The sequence below is a fragment of the Letharia columbiana genome (assembly GCF_014066305.1).
Source record: "Letharia columbiana isolate WasteWater2 chromosome Unknown Sc0000043_s0, whole genome shotgun sequence".
In the NCBI taxonomy this organism is placed as follows: domain Eukaryota; kingdom Fungi; phylum Ascomycota; class Lecanoromycetes; order Lecanorales; family Parmeliaceae; genus Letharia; species Letharia columbiana.
In genome coordinates, this window is record NW_023501087.1 from 339,111 (window position 1) to 356,482 (window position 17,372).

Here is a 17,372-nt window from a genome sequence, read left to right on the forward strand (position 1 = left end):
ACATGTGAAGGTTCAGACTGCGACCCATTTTGATAGGGCTGACGATCACCCGGCAAACCTGCCGATTCCGCTCCGGTTTGGCCATCGAAGCATCAGCTGAACAGCCTGACCATCGCAACGAAGAAAGCAACCCTTCAACATACCGAACAATGTCAAGCAATCCCTGCGATCTGATCGCCTGAATCCTTCCTTCACATGAATGAACTAGTCACAGCCCTCCGAGCCCAAGATAATGCGCCCCTCCGACCCCCGCATCCGCCAAACCCTCAACCACATCTCCCAGAACATCGAGTCCGCCAACCTTACGACCCAAGCCTCCCTCTTCACTTTCTCCGAACACTACATCTCCCCCTGCCTCGCCTCTCTGAGCACCTGCCTCGAAGCGTCCTGCCAGCCCTGCTTCGCGGTCCGCGACGACCTCCGCCAGAAGCGCCAGCGCCAATCTCAGCACAGCCGACGGGGGCGCGGGAGGGAGAACCTCGCGTTTGATTTCTATGACGATTGGGAGCAGGATGAGAGTGAGTGGGGGAACGATGAGCTGGATCGGTTGCTGAATGGGGATGATACGGCACAGCCGGGGAAGCATGGGGGGATGAGTTATGGGAGTCGCGGGGTTGGCAGGAGGAAAGGTGGGGAGGGGGAGGATGATGTTAAGATGTTGCCCAAGAGTAGTATGTTTGGGTTCTTGGAGAGATTGCCGTGGAAGATTGGGGGGAGGGGGGTTCGATACAAACCTAATGTTGCGAATCTGCAGGAGAATATTGGGAGGAGGGGTGTGGAAGCGGAGCCGTTGATTGAGGAGGGGGAAGAGCGGGAAGGGAGAGGCCATACGAGGAGTAGGAGTGGGACGGTGGGGAGTAGGAGTACGACCAACTCGTTAAGTTCGAGGGGTGATCTGTTCCCGAGCGATGATGAGGATGATGCCGTGCCGTTGGATGACGAGTTTGCGATGGTGTTGGAGCGGCGGACTACGGGGACTACGTCTGATGATCACAGTAGTGGAAGGGCAAGGGGGAAGAGACCGTCTGGGTCCAGGGCCTCGACGAAGACGGGGTCGTCGAAGGACACGAGGAGTGTGAGAAAGGAAAGGAGGGGAACGTCGACTTCCAGTGGCAGAAATCGCCATCTGATAGAGACGGCAGAAGAAGATGTACTGTCGATAAGTGATCTGAAGCACGAAGAGGAGCGTGTCCGACTGCAGGAGGAGGCTGAGGTGGAGCAGAGACGGCAAGCAGCTCAGAGATTGGCGCTTGAGCGTGGTTTGAGCAGTGCAGAAGATGAAGCAGAGGTAGAATCTCTGCTTAGTGACGTTCAGAATGCTTGACTGACTGGACGCAGGATCTACCCGATAGCCACGATGTCAAAGGAGGTGCCATTATCCATGACAAGGAGCTGCCTTCACCCGATCATGAAAGGTCGCCACTCGCAAATCCACCACCAGAACTCCCACCATCGAAGGTAGAACCCAGTCCTCTCGACCAGCCGCGATGGCCAGTGAGAGATGGAGCTCCTGAGCCAAAGCCTCCAGATGAGCCAAATCACTGACTTGTAGATGCTCAGTAAATGTATTAATTGTATGATACTGCCTTTTAGCGTTACGGCAGCATTCAGCCTTGGGTTAAGGAGGGGTCTGGCGCTTTGCTGCACTATCCTTGGTGATAGCAGATCATGATGAATGACACCGTCTGCAGGTATGACTTGATACCTGAGTATTACAAGACCTCCTAGTGCTCCCGGAATGATTTTGGCGACTGCCAATGTATACATATTATAGTGAGATTGACTTCTTGTGTTTCACGTACAAGGTATCGTTGGGGAGTAAAAGTCATCGATCTTAGAGTTGGGTCAAAGGTGGTCGAGCATGAAGTACTCGTGAAGGACCGTCAGGAATTTGGTCGTCACTCGGCCTGGAAGCACATGGAAAGTTTTGATGATTCCGGTAACGCTTCGTCTGCTTCAGCATATACCAACTGATATGAACCGAATCGCTGGAGTCCGGCGATCGGTTATCCTTGGGAGAGAGTGGAAAGGAACCAGGTTTGCAAGCCAGAGATCCCAGTGGATGGCCTTGTGCGGCCTTCAGCATATACAATCCTCTTCTTGCCGCATCCAATTACCTGGGATTTCCTTTCTAGATTTCCCAGCTCAGAAACATCCAGGTTATCGTCATACCCTGCTCATCTTTACGCTTGTGTCGGGCAATGACCGTTTCTTAATACGGATCTCGCTATTACAATCGATCTCAGTCCAAGGCAGCCCACAACCTCGATCGCCAACGTTCCCGATGATTCCAGTCCTGATAACTTGTGTTGATCTAGATGTTCCAGCTTCTACGAGAAGAACGGACATGGTGCACTTCCATGCCTTAAACGTCTTACGCTCTGTATCCAGGTAACGCCGAGAGCGACTATCCGACAATGCAGAGGCGTGCCGGCCGCTCGCTCTTTCACCAGCTGCTTACCGTGATCTCTGCTCGCTGTCGACCCCGTTTGTCAAAGACCCTTCAAGTCCAGGATGGGAACCGAAGGCAGTTTCTTTGCTCTCCAGCGGTAAAGACAAAAGTAGACACGTAAACCTCAAGGGGTCCAGCACGAGTACTAGATGAACAGAGACAGCAATAGGCCCTTAGTCACACGGTAATCACTAGAAACTGTGGATGTTTTGGCGTGATCTCTACGGGTATGAAAGTAATACAGCATGGCGTGTAATACCTTTCCGCTATTCCCATGACCTCTACATTCGTTATACAGAAATCAGACGTGTATGATACGGATATCTCTCATCCATTGAGGATCGACCACGGCTTAGAATAACCAGGAGGTCTCAATGATCTGTTGTCAAGCCTACGGGTGGTGTACCGCAATGAGCAGGTCGTTCGACGGTCCTGTTCGCCCGGATCGACCTTCATGAATCGCTTTCCCGAAGTCGTATCAGATCACGCCTCCAGATCCGTCGTCCGGTTCGTTGATAGGGTCGCCTTTCAAGGCCATTTTTCGCGCTCGAAGCCCCACCGCCGACACCAACCATCAGGCCAGACCTGATCGAAGGAAAGGTTTAAAACACATGTGATGTGCCACCGTTGCAGCGGAGGTAGTGCCTATCGATCTGGACAGCAGACACGCTAGTTCTATGGTCTGGCCAACAAACAAAGGAGCCGAGCTAGCTAAGTATCTTCTTGCCGTCCTACAGATCTTTGCTTTCCCTTTGATGATGCAGTCACCTTCGCAACCTTCGTAGAGGTGGTAAGATGTTGTTTCATTGCATCTAACTACCTAGCTATGAAGTATGTTGAGAGGGTGTCGTGAGGGGCGTATCCGGAGCGCTCATTCAATGGTAGACGTTGACAATCGGAAACATTATCATATCGACCTTTAGGTTCACGCTATGCCTCCCAGGGGAAAATGCTGCCTCCCAGTAAGTGACTCGCTATGCACAATTCCACCCCGACCTAAGAAATATATGACAGGAAATGTTAAATGATCCGCCCTTAAAGCTTAAACGAAGGAGTGTAAAGTCCAGGGTGAGGGGTGGCTAGATCATACTGCCATTGACGTTGATCTCGCACCCATCAGCCTTCTGCTGTCTTGCTTTAGCGAGCATAAGCTCACGCATCCAGTCGATGCGCTCGTCGCGAGACTTGACGGCGAAGTGGTGCGTCTTTCCAGTCGCTGCGCCAAGAATGCCCTTCTTCTCGGCTGCGGGCACGAGTTGGAAGCTAAATGCTGAATGATCATCGCCGTCTTTCTTTTTACTGCTAAGCTTCAGGGACTTAAAAGCAGCGTTGAGCTTGTTTGATGCAAGCGAAGAACAAGCGACAGCATATTCGTCGACGTCGATGTACTCAAGAGCATCGTTAACTTTCTCATCTCGGTGCATAGCGAGACGAGTGCCATTGAGACGGAAGTGGTTCTCGTGCCATTCATGACGGAGCATTTTCGTCTTGCGCTTCTTCATCCAGCCGGCATAGTTGACGTCGTTGGCTGTAGGGGTCAATTCGTCTTGGCCATCGATGGGAGAAAGAAACGTTTCTCGCAAAGGGGCCATGGCAAACCTTGGCTGATGACGATGGGAACTCGATCGCTCAATAGGATTGGCAGTCTGTGCGCGGGGAATGGGCGACAACGCCTGACGGCGATCGACTGGTGAAAATTGCTGGCGAAACTGTTGACGATGGTCCGCTCGAGAGTTCGAGCGGTAGATGGGGTCCCCGCCAAGTCGCATGCTTGGTGGTACGGACTGAGAAGCGTCGCGCTCAATCGGACCTAGAGGGATCGCTGTGACGGGAACGTCCATTGCGGAAGCCGGACTGCCAAGTCTGAAGATGTTAGAGCCATTGTTTTCGTTCTTCGTATACAAAGCTGTGACTGGGGTGTAATTTTGTCGTAATGGGACAGCAGTGCGATTAGCAGAAAGGGCATCCTGTGGCTGGATTGTTGGAATCGTCAGCTTGGGAAGCAGGCTCAGGTTGCTATGAGGTGCTTGTGTGGGTCCTGGTGGCGAAAGCGGAGGAAACATTTCATACGGAGATGTTGAGGATTCCTCGGGAGGCTCGTCCAGGTGCTGGAAGCTGAGGAACTGCCTGACATTCTCTTGAGGATCGCGGGTTTGGACAACGCGGAGGAGATCCTCATCGAGGCGAAGTGCAGGCAAGCGACCTGGTCCTAGGAGGTCCGACGATGCAACGACAGAAGGTACTGCCTCAGACATTGGCCGCATGCTGACTTCGCTGGGAGCAGCATTGGCATCCTGGTACTGCTCCAATTCCATGGGGAACTCTTTCGCAAACCTTGCCATCTTGCGCTGGTATTTCTTATATTTTGAACAATTCTCCCCCTTCGAACAATGATGCGGCTCAGGGAGGAGTTGCTCAATGGCCACGATCGACGCGGATTCTCCAGGAGAAATGACATCGTCAGGTCGTACTGCCCTTCGAGCTCGCCTTCGTCCTACCGTTGGTGACTTGGCTTTGTCGTCGTCTGGGCTTGAAGGGTTGGAGCAGTCATCTGCACGACGCTGTCGAATGGGCTGTTGTGGTGCTGCCGATGTATTGGGTGATGTGGATGAGTAACATGGGTCATCTGCTGGAGTTGATGGGACGCTTAGACCACCCCTGAGATTCCGTATAGCATCCCACAGTTGATGGCGTTGACCAAAGGACACGATTCCAAGCTCTTTGAGATCCCCGAACTGAAGATCTTTCAGTATCGCGCCGGAGATATCATGCATGCGGAACTTCTGCACTAGTGACGATTCAAGCCCAGCAGCGGTCATCCAACATCCAACCTGTTGGGGTGTCCATGCTTGCAGGGGCACACTGCTGTGAGGAGCCTTCTCGACTTTCTGTTGCCGTTCTGTCGTCAGTATTGGTTTGGGACCAGCGCTGAGGTCTTGCGGCAATACAGGAGACCAGTCAAGATAGATGTCATGTTCCTGTGTTCTGGTTGAGTCTTGCGAAATGCGGAATAGGTGTGGTCCAATAGGTCCTTCAACAGGCTTTGTCGGCCCTTGTTTTTCTTGCTGTAGCTGTAATTGGAAATTGAATCCTCCAAAATCATTCAAAGCTGGGGTTTGGATCTCTTCAAAAGTCGACACCGTTGTGTTGCTTCGGTTGCCAAACTACGAATGTGTTAGACATGCAGCGGCTGAGATGGTCTTGGGTACCCACCGATTCCTCGCTTCTGCGGCCCGAGTATTCCTCGAAATCACTCAGATCCTCTTCGAATTCGGTATCATACATCTCCGTAGCTTGAGAGACTGGCCTAGGTGCCGATGGCTGGACGAATACCGACTGCACATTGCCTTTTTGGAACATTTCAATCCCCCTCGGTTGCGCCATTGGCATGAACGCCTAATATATTCAGAGACTGCTCATTGAGCGGATCAATTGTTGTCAATGACTTACCATCGCGCAAATACTCAATTGATACCAGTTTTGGAAGGGCGATTCCTGGAGAAAGCAGTACTATTGGAGAATGTGTGTATGTTCGTATGTATGTATGTAATGAACATGGGATGAATCAATCATTCCCTCGCAGACCACTCTAGCACGACAGCGATAGTGAGAGCATAGCGAAAAAGAGGAAAGGAAAAAAAGGAAAGTCCTTTGGGATTGGGCGCTTGGACATGGTTATAGGGAAGCTCCCCTCTCTGTATGCTGGAGTACTCTGAGAAGGGTTTCCGTTTCACAATTCTTCTCACATTCTACTAGCGGGCTACATCTTCAAGCCATCACGTCGGATCAACACCATAAGGCGGTATTATTCGTTGCTATCTTGTGCGCCGACTGCACCCTTGAGCACTCAGAGGTGTGAAGAGGAACAGAGAGGTGCAGGAAGCTCAAAGCTTAAATTTCGAGCCACATGTATCCCACCAATGAATGGTCATCTACTGCTAGCCACATCACCAAATCCAACAAAGTCCCTATGTAACCGCCAGGAAGAAAGGAAATCCCTACTACTTAACTAAGGCTGCATCTACCGCATTCGAGCCAATAACGACCAGACTTTACGCTTATGTACAAGCCTGCACAGTACTCCCACTACACAGTACACAGTACACAGTACAGGCTCGGCTCGCAACGGGAAAGGGAAAGGGAAAGGGAAAGGGAAAGGGTACCATTCTTCTGCCTCTGCTCTGCTTTGCAGAGTCAAACCACGAAGTCGTCATTTCGGTGCCATTAATTGGCTTCACTCAGGACTATATGTCTCGGCAGTAGAAAAAATGGAGGGAACCAGGAGTGGAGATGCCCAAGAAACATTGGCGCAAGGGACAACGCGCATTGGCCATTGTTGTCCCCGCATTTGCAGGATGGTGATATCGATGGCGTGCATGCTCCATCTTCTGGGCACGATATGAATCACGCACATCATCCTCCGTATTCGGATCCTCCATCCCTACCAAGATTCTTATTGGATTCCCTATCCACGGTCAGCTCCAATATCTGCCCACCCTTCCAATCTTCCCTACTCACATGACCAGAAAATCATGCGGGCGATCAGTTCGGGATCCTCATACCTACTACTTCGTGCTCAGTCGATCAGAAGTCTTCACCGCCACTCATAGGGAGTATCGATGCCACTGATTCACATTGTCAAGACGAGTAGAAATGCTCGGTATGCGGCTTCCTCTTTGAGTGGAGCGGAGATTCACAGGGGTCTCCCACAATCTTGCCTTGCGGGGGTCCAAGTCACCTGAGCTTCATCATAAAACCACAACGTCCTTCGATGTTCTTACAGGTGGCTTGCGATTGATTAGATATCACGAGCCATGGTCGCTACGAATCGCCACAGGGCTCTTCCACAAGTAGCATCCAAGTACACCGACAATTGCTCAAAGTCCTCGGAACTTTGCGAAAAGCCACATGATAGTATGTAACATTGGTAGCTGATACTCATTCAAGATTCGCCGACATTCTTTTCAACGCTAGCCAATTGACCCACCACCAACGGCGGCCGTTGTCAGCATAGGACGTTTTTCGCTAGCGTCGGAAATGAAGCAAAATGATCTCAGGAAGGATTAATTTCTTTTGCAGATCTTGCTACTTATCACTCATCGTAGCTGGTAGGTATGAGTTATTCTTAGCAAATACGACCGTTTTCATATCTTTTCCCGAGCGATGGAAGCATCAAGTCAGCCTAATTTACTGCTAGCTTGAGCCTATCACGAAGCTCGCTCCCCCGCACCAACGTTTTTTTTCTTTTTCAAGCTTCCATTTTGGCGCTGGAGCGGCACGTTTCTTAGGGCCAGCGCTAAAAGTTTCAACGTCTGCTGGCCTGTCATGCTGCCAAGAAGGAAAGGAATTGCGGTGCTTCACCTCCAAATCGAATAGCGTCGCCCGTATGGTGCATGTGCATGGTTGGCCGACGCTCAATCTCGTGATCTCGCAATCATTTGCGAGTCTGGAGGTTGGGACGTGGAACATGGCGTCCGCGTTCTCTTTAATTTCACCGATTTTTGCGGTGTCTTTTCTGCTTTCCACAACCAAAAGACTAGTGAAAACTTGCATCGAGCAAATATTGCTCTGCAGGCTGCTCGACAAGAAAAGCAAATTCCTCCCTTGCCTCCCTATGGGCCGCATACGGGGAAGCAACGGAACAGATGTGACGACTTCGGAATCACATGCAGTAGCTTTAGAACAGCTTGACGAGGCTTGCAGCGATTCGATAATTTCGAAAGCTTCTTCGACCCGCCCCGCTGCCGATTGTGAAGCTAGGGGTCGATATGTATGACTGCATGATCCTAACCATGAATGGAGCTTTATGATGATTGACGACCAGGATCCTATGAGCTTTGGGCGCTTCGTAAGAGGCAAAAATAGCAAATTACCCCTCTTTTCCTGTGGAAGCTCCAAGCTTGTTAGCGTTTGTGTCAATTTCATTCCATCATACCAATCGTTGGGCAGGCTTTCCATCGTGCTAGCCTCACTATCTGGCCGGTATTCTGGCTGGGTATCGCGGGGCCTCATCCAGAAGCACATATTCATTTTTAGAACAGTGGCTTCCTACCCTAGAAAGTTGGAAAGCCTTTTCCCTACTCTAATTATGTCTACATATAACTCCATATCAAGTCCGAGTCTTCACTTCAAGGACTCCTGCAGCAGACCGTGGAACTATTGTTCTCCCACCCCGTCATCATCATATCTTGGAGCCAGCTGGTCAGGCTCCTACCCTTTAATACTACTCATAACAATAGCATACCGGTCTTGCTCTGCGCCTTCCCACTTGTCGCCTTGATTTCGCATCTGCACCCATATCCATAATATCTTGACAGCTCACGACACAATACCTCCTGACGAGAAGCTTGCCCATGTCACCAAGAGCAGCAGGGCAGACTGCCAAGTCTGCGCAGATGGTTGCGCCTAAGCAATCGCCGGCCAAGAGCGCTGCAGCCAGCAAGATGCATAGAAGATCGCGCTCAGGTATGTACCTACAACTTCTGTCCTTCCGTCAACCGACTAACCCCGGACTTAGGATGCTACACATGCCGCCTGCGAAGGAAGAAGTGCGACGAAGGCCAAAATTGTTGCAAAGCTTGTAGGAACTTAGGCCTCCAGTGCGAATACAAACGACCGTTATGGTGGAATGACAATACTCTGCGGAAGAAGCAGAAGGAGCACATCAAGTCCGTCATCAAGCGGACCAAGGTGTCGGAGAAAGCGACACATGGCTCCATGGGTGCGGACACTCCTCCAGGATTATCATACTCCCTGCCAACATCAGCGTCCTATTCAGGAAATCCACATACACGCGCCCCATCCGTCGACTCTCCCTACTCCCCCGGATACGACTTCAGCCAACAGCCAATCCACGATCAATTCGACATGTACAACAATGTCCTTTCCCCTCCTTACGATGCGAATTCACACTACCAGGGTTTCCTCGCACCACCGTATGAGGTTGACATCAAGACCGAGAGCCAAATGTACGTCAACGACGTTCCCACTCGGAAAGACTCCTCAACGTCGAGCTTCAGCACATATCATCCACCCCCAGTCACAGCCGGTATGACACCTTTTCCGGAAGAGCATGCCTGGGTACACGATGAAATTTACGGGAATGAAAACATTTTTGGAGCTGAGGAGGCGTTGGATTTTGACTTCGGGTATGACACGCCGCAAATTTCGCAGTCAGTGCGGATCGATGTCGAGGATTGCGACAGGCCATTGCTGGACCACTTTATCGAAAACGTTCTGAGGCTCATTTTCCCGGTCCATGAGGTCAATCAGCATGGCTCAGCAAGATCAGAGATCATCTTGCGTGCTCTTGAGTCGAACAAGGCCTACCTGCATTGCGCTTTGAGCATTTCTGCAAGCCATCTCAAGTCCGTCCAGCGAGTGCAAAGCGAGCAACTTGAACTCGATATCATGAAGCATCGCGGCGCATCTATTTTCGAAATATGCGAGGCATGCAAACGTAACACTGACACTGACCATGAGCAGATCCTGGAAGCAAGTTTGGGCATGATATTTTTCCAATGTACTGTTGGTAGACCAGGGGATGATTTAGCGGATATACCATGGCACCAGCATTTCCAGGCGGCTTCTGACTGTGTGAAAAGGCTCCATTTGCAGCACGATTTTGAACCGGTCGACGATGAAACCCCGCGTCCGCCATTCAATATGACACTCACCTCATGGATCGACATTCTAGGCGCGACTATGCTAGGAGGATGCCCTCAATTTGCAGCCACATACCGTGGGAGGAATGAGGGAAACCTTACCTCCGGATTATCCGAGCTTATGGGCTGCGAGGACAAGGTTATGTACATCATCTCGGAGATTGCCTGTCTCGACTCGCTCAAAATCACCGGCCAACTTGATCACTTCCAAATCTGCTCGCTCGTCGCCTCGCTTGGAAAATATCTGGATACCATAGAACATTCAGAATTAGGACGCGCAGAGTTTGAGCATGCCTCCACACAAACTGGTGCCATTCGTCCGAGGCAACTCTCAAAGAACATGACCGCAATGTACCTACTCGCCGCGCGCATCTACGCCTGTTCTTTAATACCTGAGTCTTCAAGACACAGTGAATCCATGCAAGGTCTCGTGGCTAGGTTAACAGGAGTACTTGAGTTCATCCCCGCTGGACCCGATGGGTTCGATCGCTCGCTCGTTTGGCCACTCTTGATCGGTGGATCCATGAGCACTCCTAATTCACCATTTCGCTTTGCCTTTGCGGATCGGATCGCAAGCCTCGGTGAGCATGCAGAGTTTGGGAGCTTCGGCCGAATGGTGCGCCTGCTTCAGGAAGTATGGCGCCAAGCGGATGATGCGGGAGAAAGACAGGACGTCCACTGGCGGGACGTGATGCAGCAGAAGGGCTGGGACTACCTGTTAATATGATAGAGGAGCCTTGAAGGTTGAATCTATCGGCAGGGAGTCATATTTCCCAATAATGAACTGCGCATCCTGGTCTGTCTTTTGATAGTTTCTGCAAGAGCGAGGGCAAGGAGTGTTGATCGAGGAGACAATGCATGGGCTGGTTGGGATCAAGGGTGCAGGAAGGACTCCATTGAGAGGGTCGCTGGTCATTTTCGAAACGATACCCCCTATTTTATTCATGTCGAAGCTTGGTGGCTATGGTCATGCATGCAAGGCGCTGATGGACTTGGCCGGATAGTGCGATTGGGGATTCTAGGCAACCCCGGAGGTTGAGTTTGACTCCCTCTTAGGTATAGGCCTTTCCTGCTATGGATCGATGATCTAAGCATGGCAAATTGTCTCGGTTCTCCGCAATGCGGGAACCTGTGGTCGGCCAATTCTTGTAAACAGGTCAGTATGTGGGTGTGGATGCTTTGAATATTCTATAGAGAGCCCCTAAGGCCCAAAGACATTCAGAAGCTTATCACAATTCCCAATTTACGTGTATTGCCAATATTTCAAAGTATATACGCAGAGCTTAATCAGAAAGGCTCGACATTACTCTGGAAAAGCTCAGTATCACGAGGCTCTTGGCATTCCACTATCAAAGCTCCATGTATCGGGCTTCTCCGACTTCCACTTTATAGCAATTTTGACGGCACTTCCCCACTTTAGCTACTACAGTGAGTCAGAGACAGCCTGCGAGTGGTCGTTTGTACAGATGCACGAACACCGGCTGCCGTCCTCCTTCGAAGTGCGAGACAAGCCGCGATGGCCACCATGAAGCCAAGCAAGAAGCCCGAGGGCGAAGAACTAAGCCCAAGAGCTATGGCAGACTACAACAGCGAAATCGATGCTATCAGAGAGAAAGAATTTCCAATGCTTCAAGGTAGGCTCACAAAGGTACAGACACGGGGGCCGAGAGACTCACGTCTGCTGCAGGAGCGACCTACCTCGACCACGCAGGCACAACTCTATACCCCAAATCTCTTATAGATGAATTCTCTGAAGACATGGTGTCAAGCCTACTTGGAAACCCCCACTCTGAATCATCATCGTCTCAGCTATCAACTCGTCGTACAGAAGACGTACGCCTACAGGTGCTACGGTTCTTCAACGCAAACCCAGACGATTACGACCTCGTCTTTGTTGCAAATGCTACAGCGGGGATCAAGTTGGTAATGGAGAGTTTTCGAGAACAAGAGCATGGCTTCTGGTATGGGTATCATAAGGATGCTCATACGAGCTTGGTTGGGGTTCGAGAGGCAGCGAAAGGTACACACCGCTGCTTCGAGTCTGATAACGAGGTTGAGGAATGGCTCGATGAGGGTACCAATGCACTGCCCGGAGAGAACAGCCTGGGCCTATTTGCATACCCTGCTCAGTCAAATATGAACGGAAGACGTTTGCCTCTATCCTGGACGAGCCGGCTCCGATCATCCAAGCGTGGAACGTATGTGTACAGCCTTCTCGACGCCGCTGCTATGGTCTCTACGTCTCCTCTTGACCTCAGTAATGCTTCTACGGCGCCTGACTTTACGGTTCTGAGCTTCTACAAGATCTTCGGCTTTCCAGATCTGGGAGCGCTGATCGTGCGCAACGAATCTGCCTCAGTGCTGCAACAACGAAGCTACTTCGGCGGTGGTACGGTGGAAATGGTATTATGCGGGAAAGAGAATTGGCATATACAGAAGCATGGCTATCTGCATGAGCAACTGGAGGATGGTACTCTGCCAGTACACAGCATTATTGCTCTAGACAGCGCTTTGAACGTTTATGAACGGCTATTCGGCTCTCCAGAGCGTGTTGCGTTGCACGCTGGATTACTGGCCGAGCAACTGTGCAACGAACTCGATGCTCTACGCCACCACAACGGCTCCAAGGTCTGCCAGATATACCGAGACTCTTCATCGTCCTACAGAGACAGCAGAACTCAAGGGCCTATCATAGCTTTCAACCTTCGTAACAAGCAAAGCGAATGGATAAGCAACACGGAGGTAGAGAAGCTTGCAAATATTCGCAATATTCAGCTAAGAAGCGGAGGTCTCTGTAATCCTGGAGGAATCGCTTCTGCCCTAGATCTGGCACCTTGGGAGATGAAGCGCAACTTCTCTGCCGGCCATCGCTGCGGAAATGAGACCGATGCCATCGGTGGAAAGCCGACGGGGGTGCTCAGAGTTAGTCTTGGTGCTATGAGCAACATGCAGGACGTGAAGACTTTCATCGGATTCGTCGAAGAGTTCTTTGTCGATCATACAGAAGTGCCACGGCGAACCGAGGCGACTCCAATTCGCGGCCGTGAGTTATACGTTGAAACTCTTACCATCTATCCCATCAAGAGTTGCGGAGGCTGGGCAATACCACCGGGCGTTCTGTGGGACGTCAGGGCAGAAGGGTTGGCTTGGGACAGGGAATGGTGTTTGGTCCATCCAGGCACTCGAACAGCGTTGAGCCAGAAGAAGTTCCCTAAGATGGCATTACTCAGACCAAGTCTCGATCTAGAGAAGGGACTCCTACGTGTGCGCATTCGTGGACCAGTAGCTTCCGCTACGCCTAACGAGATTTCAGTGCCTCTCTCTGACGATCCTGGCGTTTTTCAAACTTGTGATGATAGACATTCAATGCCTACTTCGCAAGTCTGCGGCGAGAACGTCCTCGCATACACCTATGCGTCGAAACAGATCGCCGACTTCTTCACCACTCTGATCGGAGCACCTTGTACTCTAGCAAGATTTCCAGCTGCCGTGGCAGGCCTCTCGACAAGACACTCGAAAGCGCACCTGAACGCTCCAAGCAAAGACAGATCTTCCTCTCAGCCGCCCAAAATCACACAGAGACCGATCTTACTGTCGAACGAGAGCCCTATTCTCACCATATCCCACTCCAGCCTCAATCGGCTCAACGAACAAATCAAAATCAAAGACGGCAAAGCTGCTCATGCCTCGGTCTTCCGTGCTAACATCATCGTTGCTGAAGATCCTGCCTCTAGCCCTGGCTCTGAGAAACCGTACGTCGAGGATAATTGGCGCTCCCTACGCATTGGTTACGATGTCACCCTTGACGTGTTGGGAGGCTGTCGCAGATGCCAGATGGTATGCGTAGATCAGCATAGTGCGGAGAAGAATGAAGAACCGTTTGTTACGCTGGCCAAGACGAGGAGAAAGGATGGAAAGGTTTTCTTTGGGGTGCATACTGCGCTGACTGTAACACAGAGAGGACAGGTGGCTAGGATCAGGCTCGGCGACAGGGTTTGGCCGACGGGATGATTGTCTTCATTTGGCTGACTCAATCGTCCATCACATACACGAGAATGATATGTGCCATGATCGGCTCATCCGAAGATGAAGCCATGTGATGGAGTTCCTGAAATGCTTCATCATGAGACAAGATGACTGTGATATGTCGCTCCGTTCACGAGATCAGCGATGTTGACCACGAGAATCGTTCAAGCGGCCTCGGTGACAAGCAGCGTTGTTCATGGCTCCTTCTAACGCTCCAACTCCAACAAGAGATAAGCAATCTGCTTTCTGGCCTGTTCAATCAGGCGCATCGTGTTTCCATTGGCGGCGCCTACAACAACAATAGTCCCTACATCGCACGGAGTACTCGTCAGACTTGCTCTCTGCTGAGCACATCTGGGCTGCCCAACGTACAACCGATATGTGCCGCCGCGGGTCCGCGGCGTCCGTCAATATACGGATAGATATTGTCGTCGGGACTACCATCCGAAGCGGAATTTTTTCCTTCCCTACTAATGCCGTCGCATGCCTTAATTTTGTCTATCAGATTCGCTGGACGACCATAGTAATCTACGCTGAGAGTCTCCAATTGATGGTGCAGTTGAAGGGTAAGCCTGGCTAGACCTTCCATGCAAGATTTGTTGCAATAGGGGTGGATAGGACGATTTTGGAGTCGCAATCGCATCTTTTTGTTTAGCTTATATCTTTAAGGCATGAGCCAGCATGTTTGTCCCTCGAGAGATGCTGGGTTTGTGCATACGCTGCTCACACGATACAGCCAATGAAGGGCGAGAAATGTGGCAAGGGGGTGGAGAATTAAGGGGAATAATTGCTAAACAAAGGTAAAGCCGCTCGACGAGAGACCTGAGGTAGGCGCGCATAAGTGAGGATATATCTCGCACGTCGCAAAACATCATGACGCTTGTAGGGTGTTTGGCAATCATAGGCGCAAAGAAGACTTCAGACCTTCGCGACTCGTGACTGAACTGGCTCTCTTTTTATGAGCGGAAGTTGGCCATCCTGACATGCTAGAGGTAGCAATCTGTCTCATTCAAGGACCATGTTCTTCTGCCTCATACTATGGGCCCTATACTCAGACACTGTCCTTGCTGCGAGTCTGTCGCGACGTTCCGAAAGCGTTGGCAGTCTGGCCGCAGGGCCAATACCATCCTCTGACTTGCTGTCGCCTGCAAACATCTTAGTACCATCAAGCAACAACTCCTCATCTGACAAATTGCTGAAAATTGCATGCGACGCAACGAGATACGGGAAGAATCTGAAAGTAAGCAGTTGTCGCAACGTATTCAATTTCATGAAGAGGGATGAGACCACATACACTTTTGCCGAGCGTGACAGCGGGGTGCCGAATGACGGTCCGCTCCCCTTGAGAACGCTCAGCAGTAAGACCCCCATAGTCTACTTCTTTCTACTTCTTGGATACAACGCCCCGCTACTTGGCCTGCAAATATTCTTCATCTCACACTGACGCATGAACAACAGACGACGGGTTGTGCTTCGTTCAGCCATTCCTGAGCGCAGGCGCCATATCTGGGAAGGCGTCTGCGACTGAAATCGGCCAAGCCGCCTTGATAACGCTTCAAACATGCGTTATTGAAAGAGGGATGGGAGGTATGGCCTTCAACATAGGTGAGTGATCAAAGGTCAGGCACCATGGGACTTGTAACCCAAAGTCTATACTACTTCGAAGCCCGATGGAGTACGAGCATGGAGTATCTGGATGTTGAGTGTATTCCTCTAACATGTCAAAACCTATACACTTTAGGCGGCGACAACAAAGTCAATGTTGCAATCGCTGAGTACAAACCACCGAATGTGAGTTTACGGAGCCTTTTCCCTACAACCGATACCATAGTTGAGTCCTAAGACATATCTCGGGAGCAGATACTCATAACGTATCCACTCTTGTTTTGCGACGAGTTTTCTGCCTTGAGGAAGTCATACTGACTCCGAAATGTGCAGGTCAAATGCGACACGACTTCGACTCCCGGACCTGCGTGGAATTCATGTGTGGCTATAGTCGTGAACATGAGAGCTACCAAGCAGGCTCGCGTATTCGGATACTCTGGAGACCCGAGCGTTGAAGAGGAATTGCCCCTTGTGCTAGAAGGATGTAAGAAAGCATAGCTTGTCTACCTCAGGTCAAGAAACAGCACGACTGATATTCTATTCCCTTTCTTTGTGGATAGTCGATAGGAAATGTCAAGCAAGCATCGACATTGAGGGTCCAGCGACTGTTATGACCTGGTACGAACTTTGGGAAGCGGTGACCGCCATCACTAGTATGTGCACGAGACAGAAAGGCAAGGGCGGTAAGGCAAGAGGCCTTGGTATGTTTACACATGAGAGCCCAGATGTTTTCTCAAAGGTGCTGACGAGTGATTGAAAGGTCGTCGCGGAAACATCCGTTTGGAGCTGTCGGGCAAGAAGCACGACCCCGGTGAAAAGGTTGGAAATGCGTCGACGATCTCACTGGCAGATGCTGGTGTTGCACTGCAATATTTCGACACGGTGTCTTCGCAGGCCGGTTCGACCGGGTTCAACCGGGCCATCCCTTTCGAGCTGTTGAACTTGACGGGAGTGATGCCCGACAATGCCTCTTCGGTGACTCTGCCCGGTGACCCTTGGACGAACGGTTCGGTGATGGCTAGTGCTTGAACCATCAGGCAGTATCAAGCATTTTGAAGGGGACTCTGAGCCGTGAGCAACGCGGCGTTGCAGACTTGTGCACCGTAACTCCTAGGTGGCCTTGTGATTGCTGGCCCGGAAATGACCAGAGCAGGCTGATGGGGTACGGAACGATGATTGGGCCACAAGAAGCTTGCCTGCCCACTCCATTGCAACACATTCCTTGTTTTTCCAACTTTCATCCCCGTAGTCGCTCCCATCCTTCCTTCCTTCTTTCTGTCTTTCCTTTCCTGCCTTCCCTCACACACACACCCCCCCCTCCCCTCCCCTCCCCTCTCCCCAAGCTCACGACGACTTCCCCTCCACCCCAGAAAGCAAACCCGCGCCTCTCCCCCTCCCCCCTCCATCCCTCCAAACAATGCCTCCCCGACCCCAACGACCAAGTAGCCCACCAGCGCCTCAAAACCGCAAAAGATACCCAACAAATCCCCCCCCTCGTGGAAGCAAAGCAAAGCAAAGCAAACACGTCCATTCCGTCCATCTCTTCGGACCCCAAAAACCCCATCGATAGTAGATCGTTCAATCAAAGCACCCGGCCCCCAACCCCCGGAGCTGATTGGCCCCAC

General features: G+C 51.1%; 6 protein-coding genes across 6 annotated transcripts; 5 read left to right on the plus strand and 1 right to left on the minus strand.

Moving 5' to 3' along the window:
- Positions 1–232: 232 nt before the first annotated feature.
- On the plus strand, positions 233–1,545 carry HO173_009869 (uncharacterized protein; the record flags this gene model as incomplete). The annotated part of the gene is made up of 2 exons (XM_037311757.1): positions 233–1,288; positions 1,339–1,545. The coding sequence occupies 2 exons, from the start codon at positions 233–235 to the stop codon at positions 1,543–1,545; spliced, it is 1,263 nt and encodes a 420-aa protein (XP_037161463.1).
- A 1,986-nt stretch (positions 1,546–3,531) lies between these two features.
- Positions 3,532–5,905, minus strand: HO173_009870 (uncharacterized protein; the record flags this gene model as incomplete). The annotated part of the gene is made up of 3 exons (XM_037311758.1): positions 3,532–5,616; positions 5,666–5,848; positions 5,903–5,905. The coding sequence occupies 3 exons, from the start codon at positions 5,903–5,905 to the stop codon at positions 3,532–3,534; spliced, it is 2,271 nt and encodes a 756-aa protein (XP_037161464.1).
- Positions 5,906–8,805: 2,900 nt separating this feature from the next.
- HO173_009871 (uncharacterized protein) lies at positions 8,806–10,843 on the plus strand (the record flags this gene model as incomplete). The annotated part of the gene is made up of 2 exons (XM_037311759.1): positions 8,806–8,917; positions 8,970–10,843. 2 exons carry the CDS (start codon positions 8,806–8,808, stop codon positions 10,841–10,843), a joined length of 1,986 nt encoding a protein of 661 aa, XP_037161465.1.
- Positions 10,844–11,632: 789 nt separating this feature from the next.
- HO173_009872 (uncharacterized protein) lies at positions 11,633–14,127 on the plus strand (the record flags this gene model as incomplete). The annotated part of the gene is made up of 2 exons (XM_037311760.1): positions 11,633–11,750; positions 11,804–14,127. The coding sequence occupies 2 exons, from the start codon at positions 11,633–11,635 to the stop codon at positions 14,125–14,127; spliced, it is 2,442 nt and encodes an 813-aa protein (XP_037161466.1).
- A 122-nt stretch (positions 14,128–14,249) lies between these two features.
- On the plus strand, positions 14,250–14,564 carry HO173_009873 (uncharacterized protein; the record flags this gene model as incomplete). The annotated part of the gene is made up of 1 exon (XM_037311761.1): positions 14,250–14,564. One exon carries the CDS (start codon positions 14,250–14,252, stop codon positions 14,562–14,564), a length of 315 nt encoding a protein of 104 aa, XP_037161467.1.
- Positions 14,565–15,160: 596 nt separating this feature from the next.
- On the plus strand, positions 15,161–16,776 carry HO173_009874 (uncharacterized protein; the record flags this gene model as incomplete). The annotated part of the gene is made up of 6 exons (XM_037311762.1): positions 15,161–15,500; positions 15,601–15,747; positions 15,884–15,933; positions 16,081–16,231; positions 16,308–16,448; positions 16,508–16,776. The coding sequence occupies 6 exons, from the start codon at positions 15,161–15,163 to the stop codon at positions 16,774–16,776; spliced, it is 1,098 nt and encodes a 365-aa protein (XP_037161468.1).
- Between the last annotated feature and the right edge of the window lie 596 nt (positions 16,777–17,372).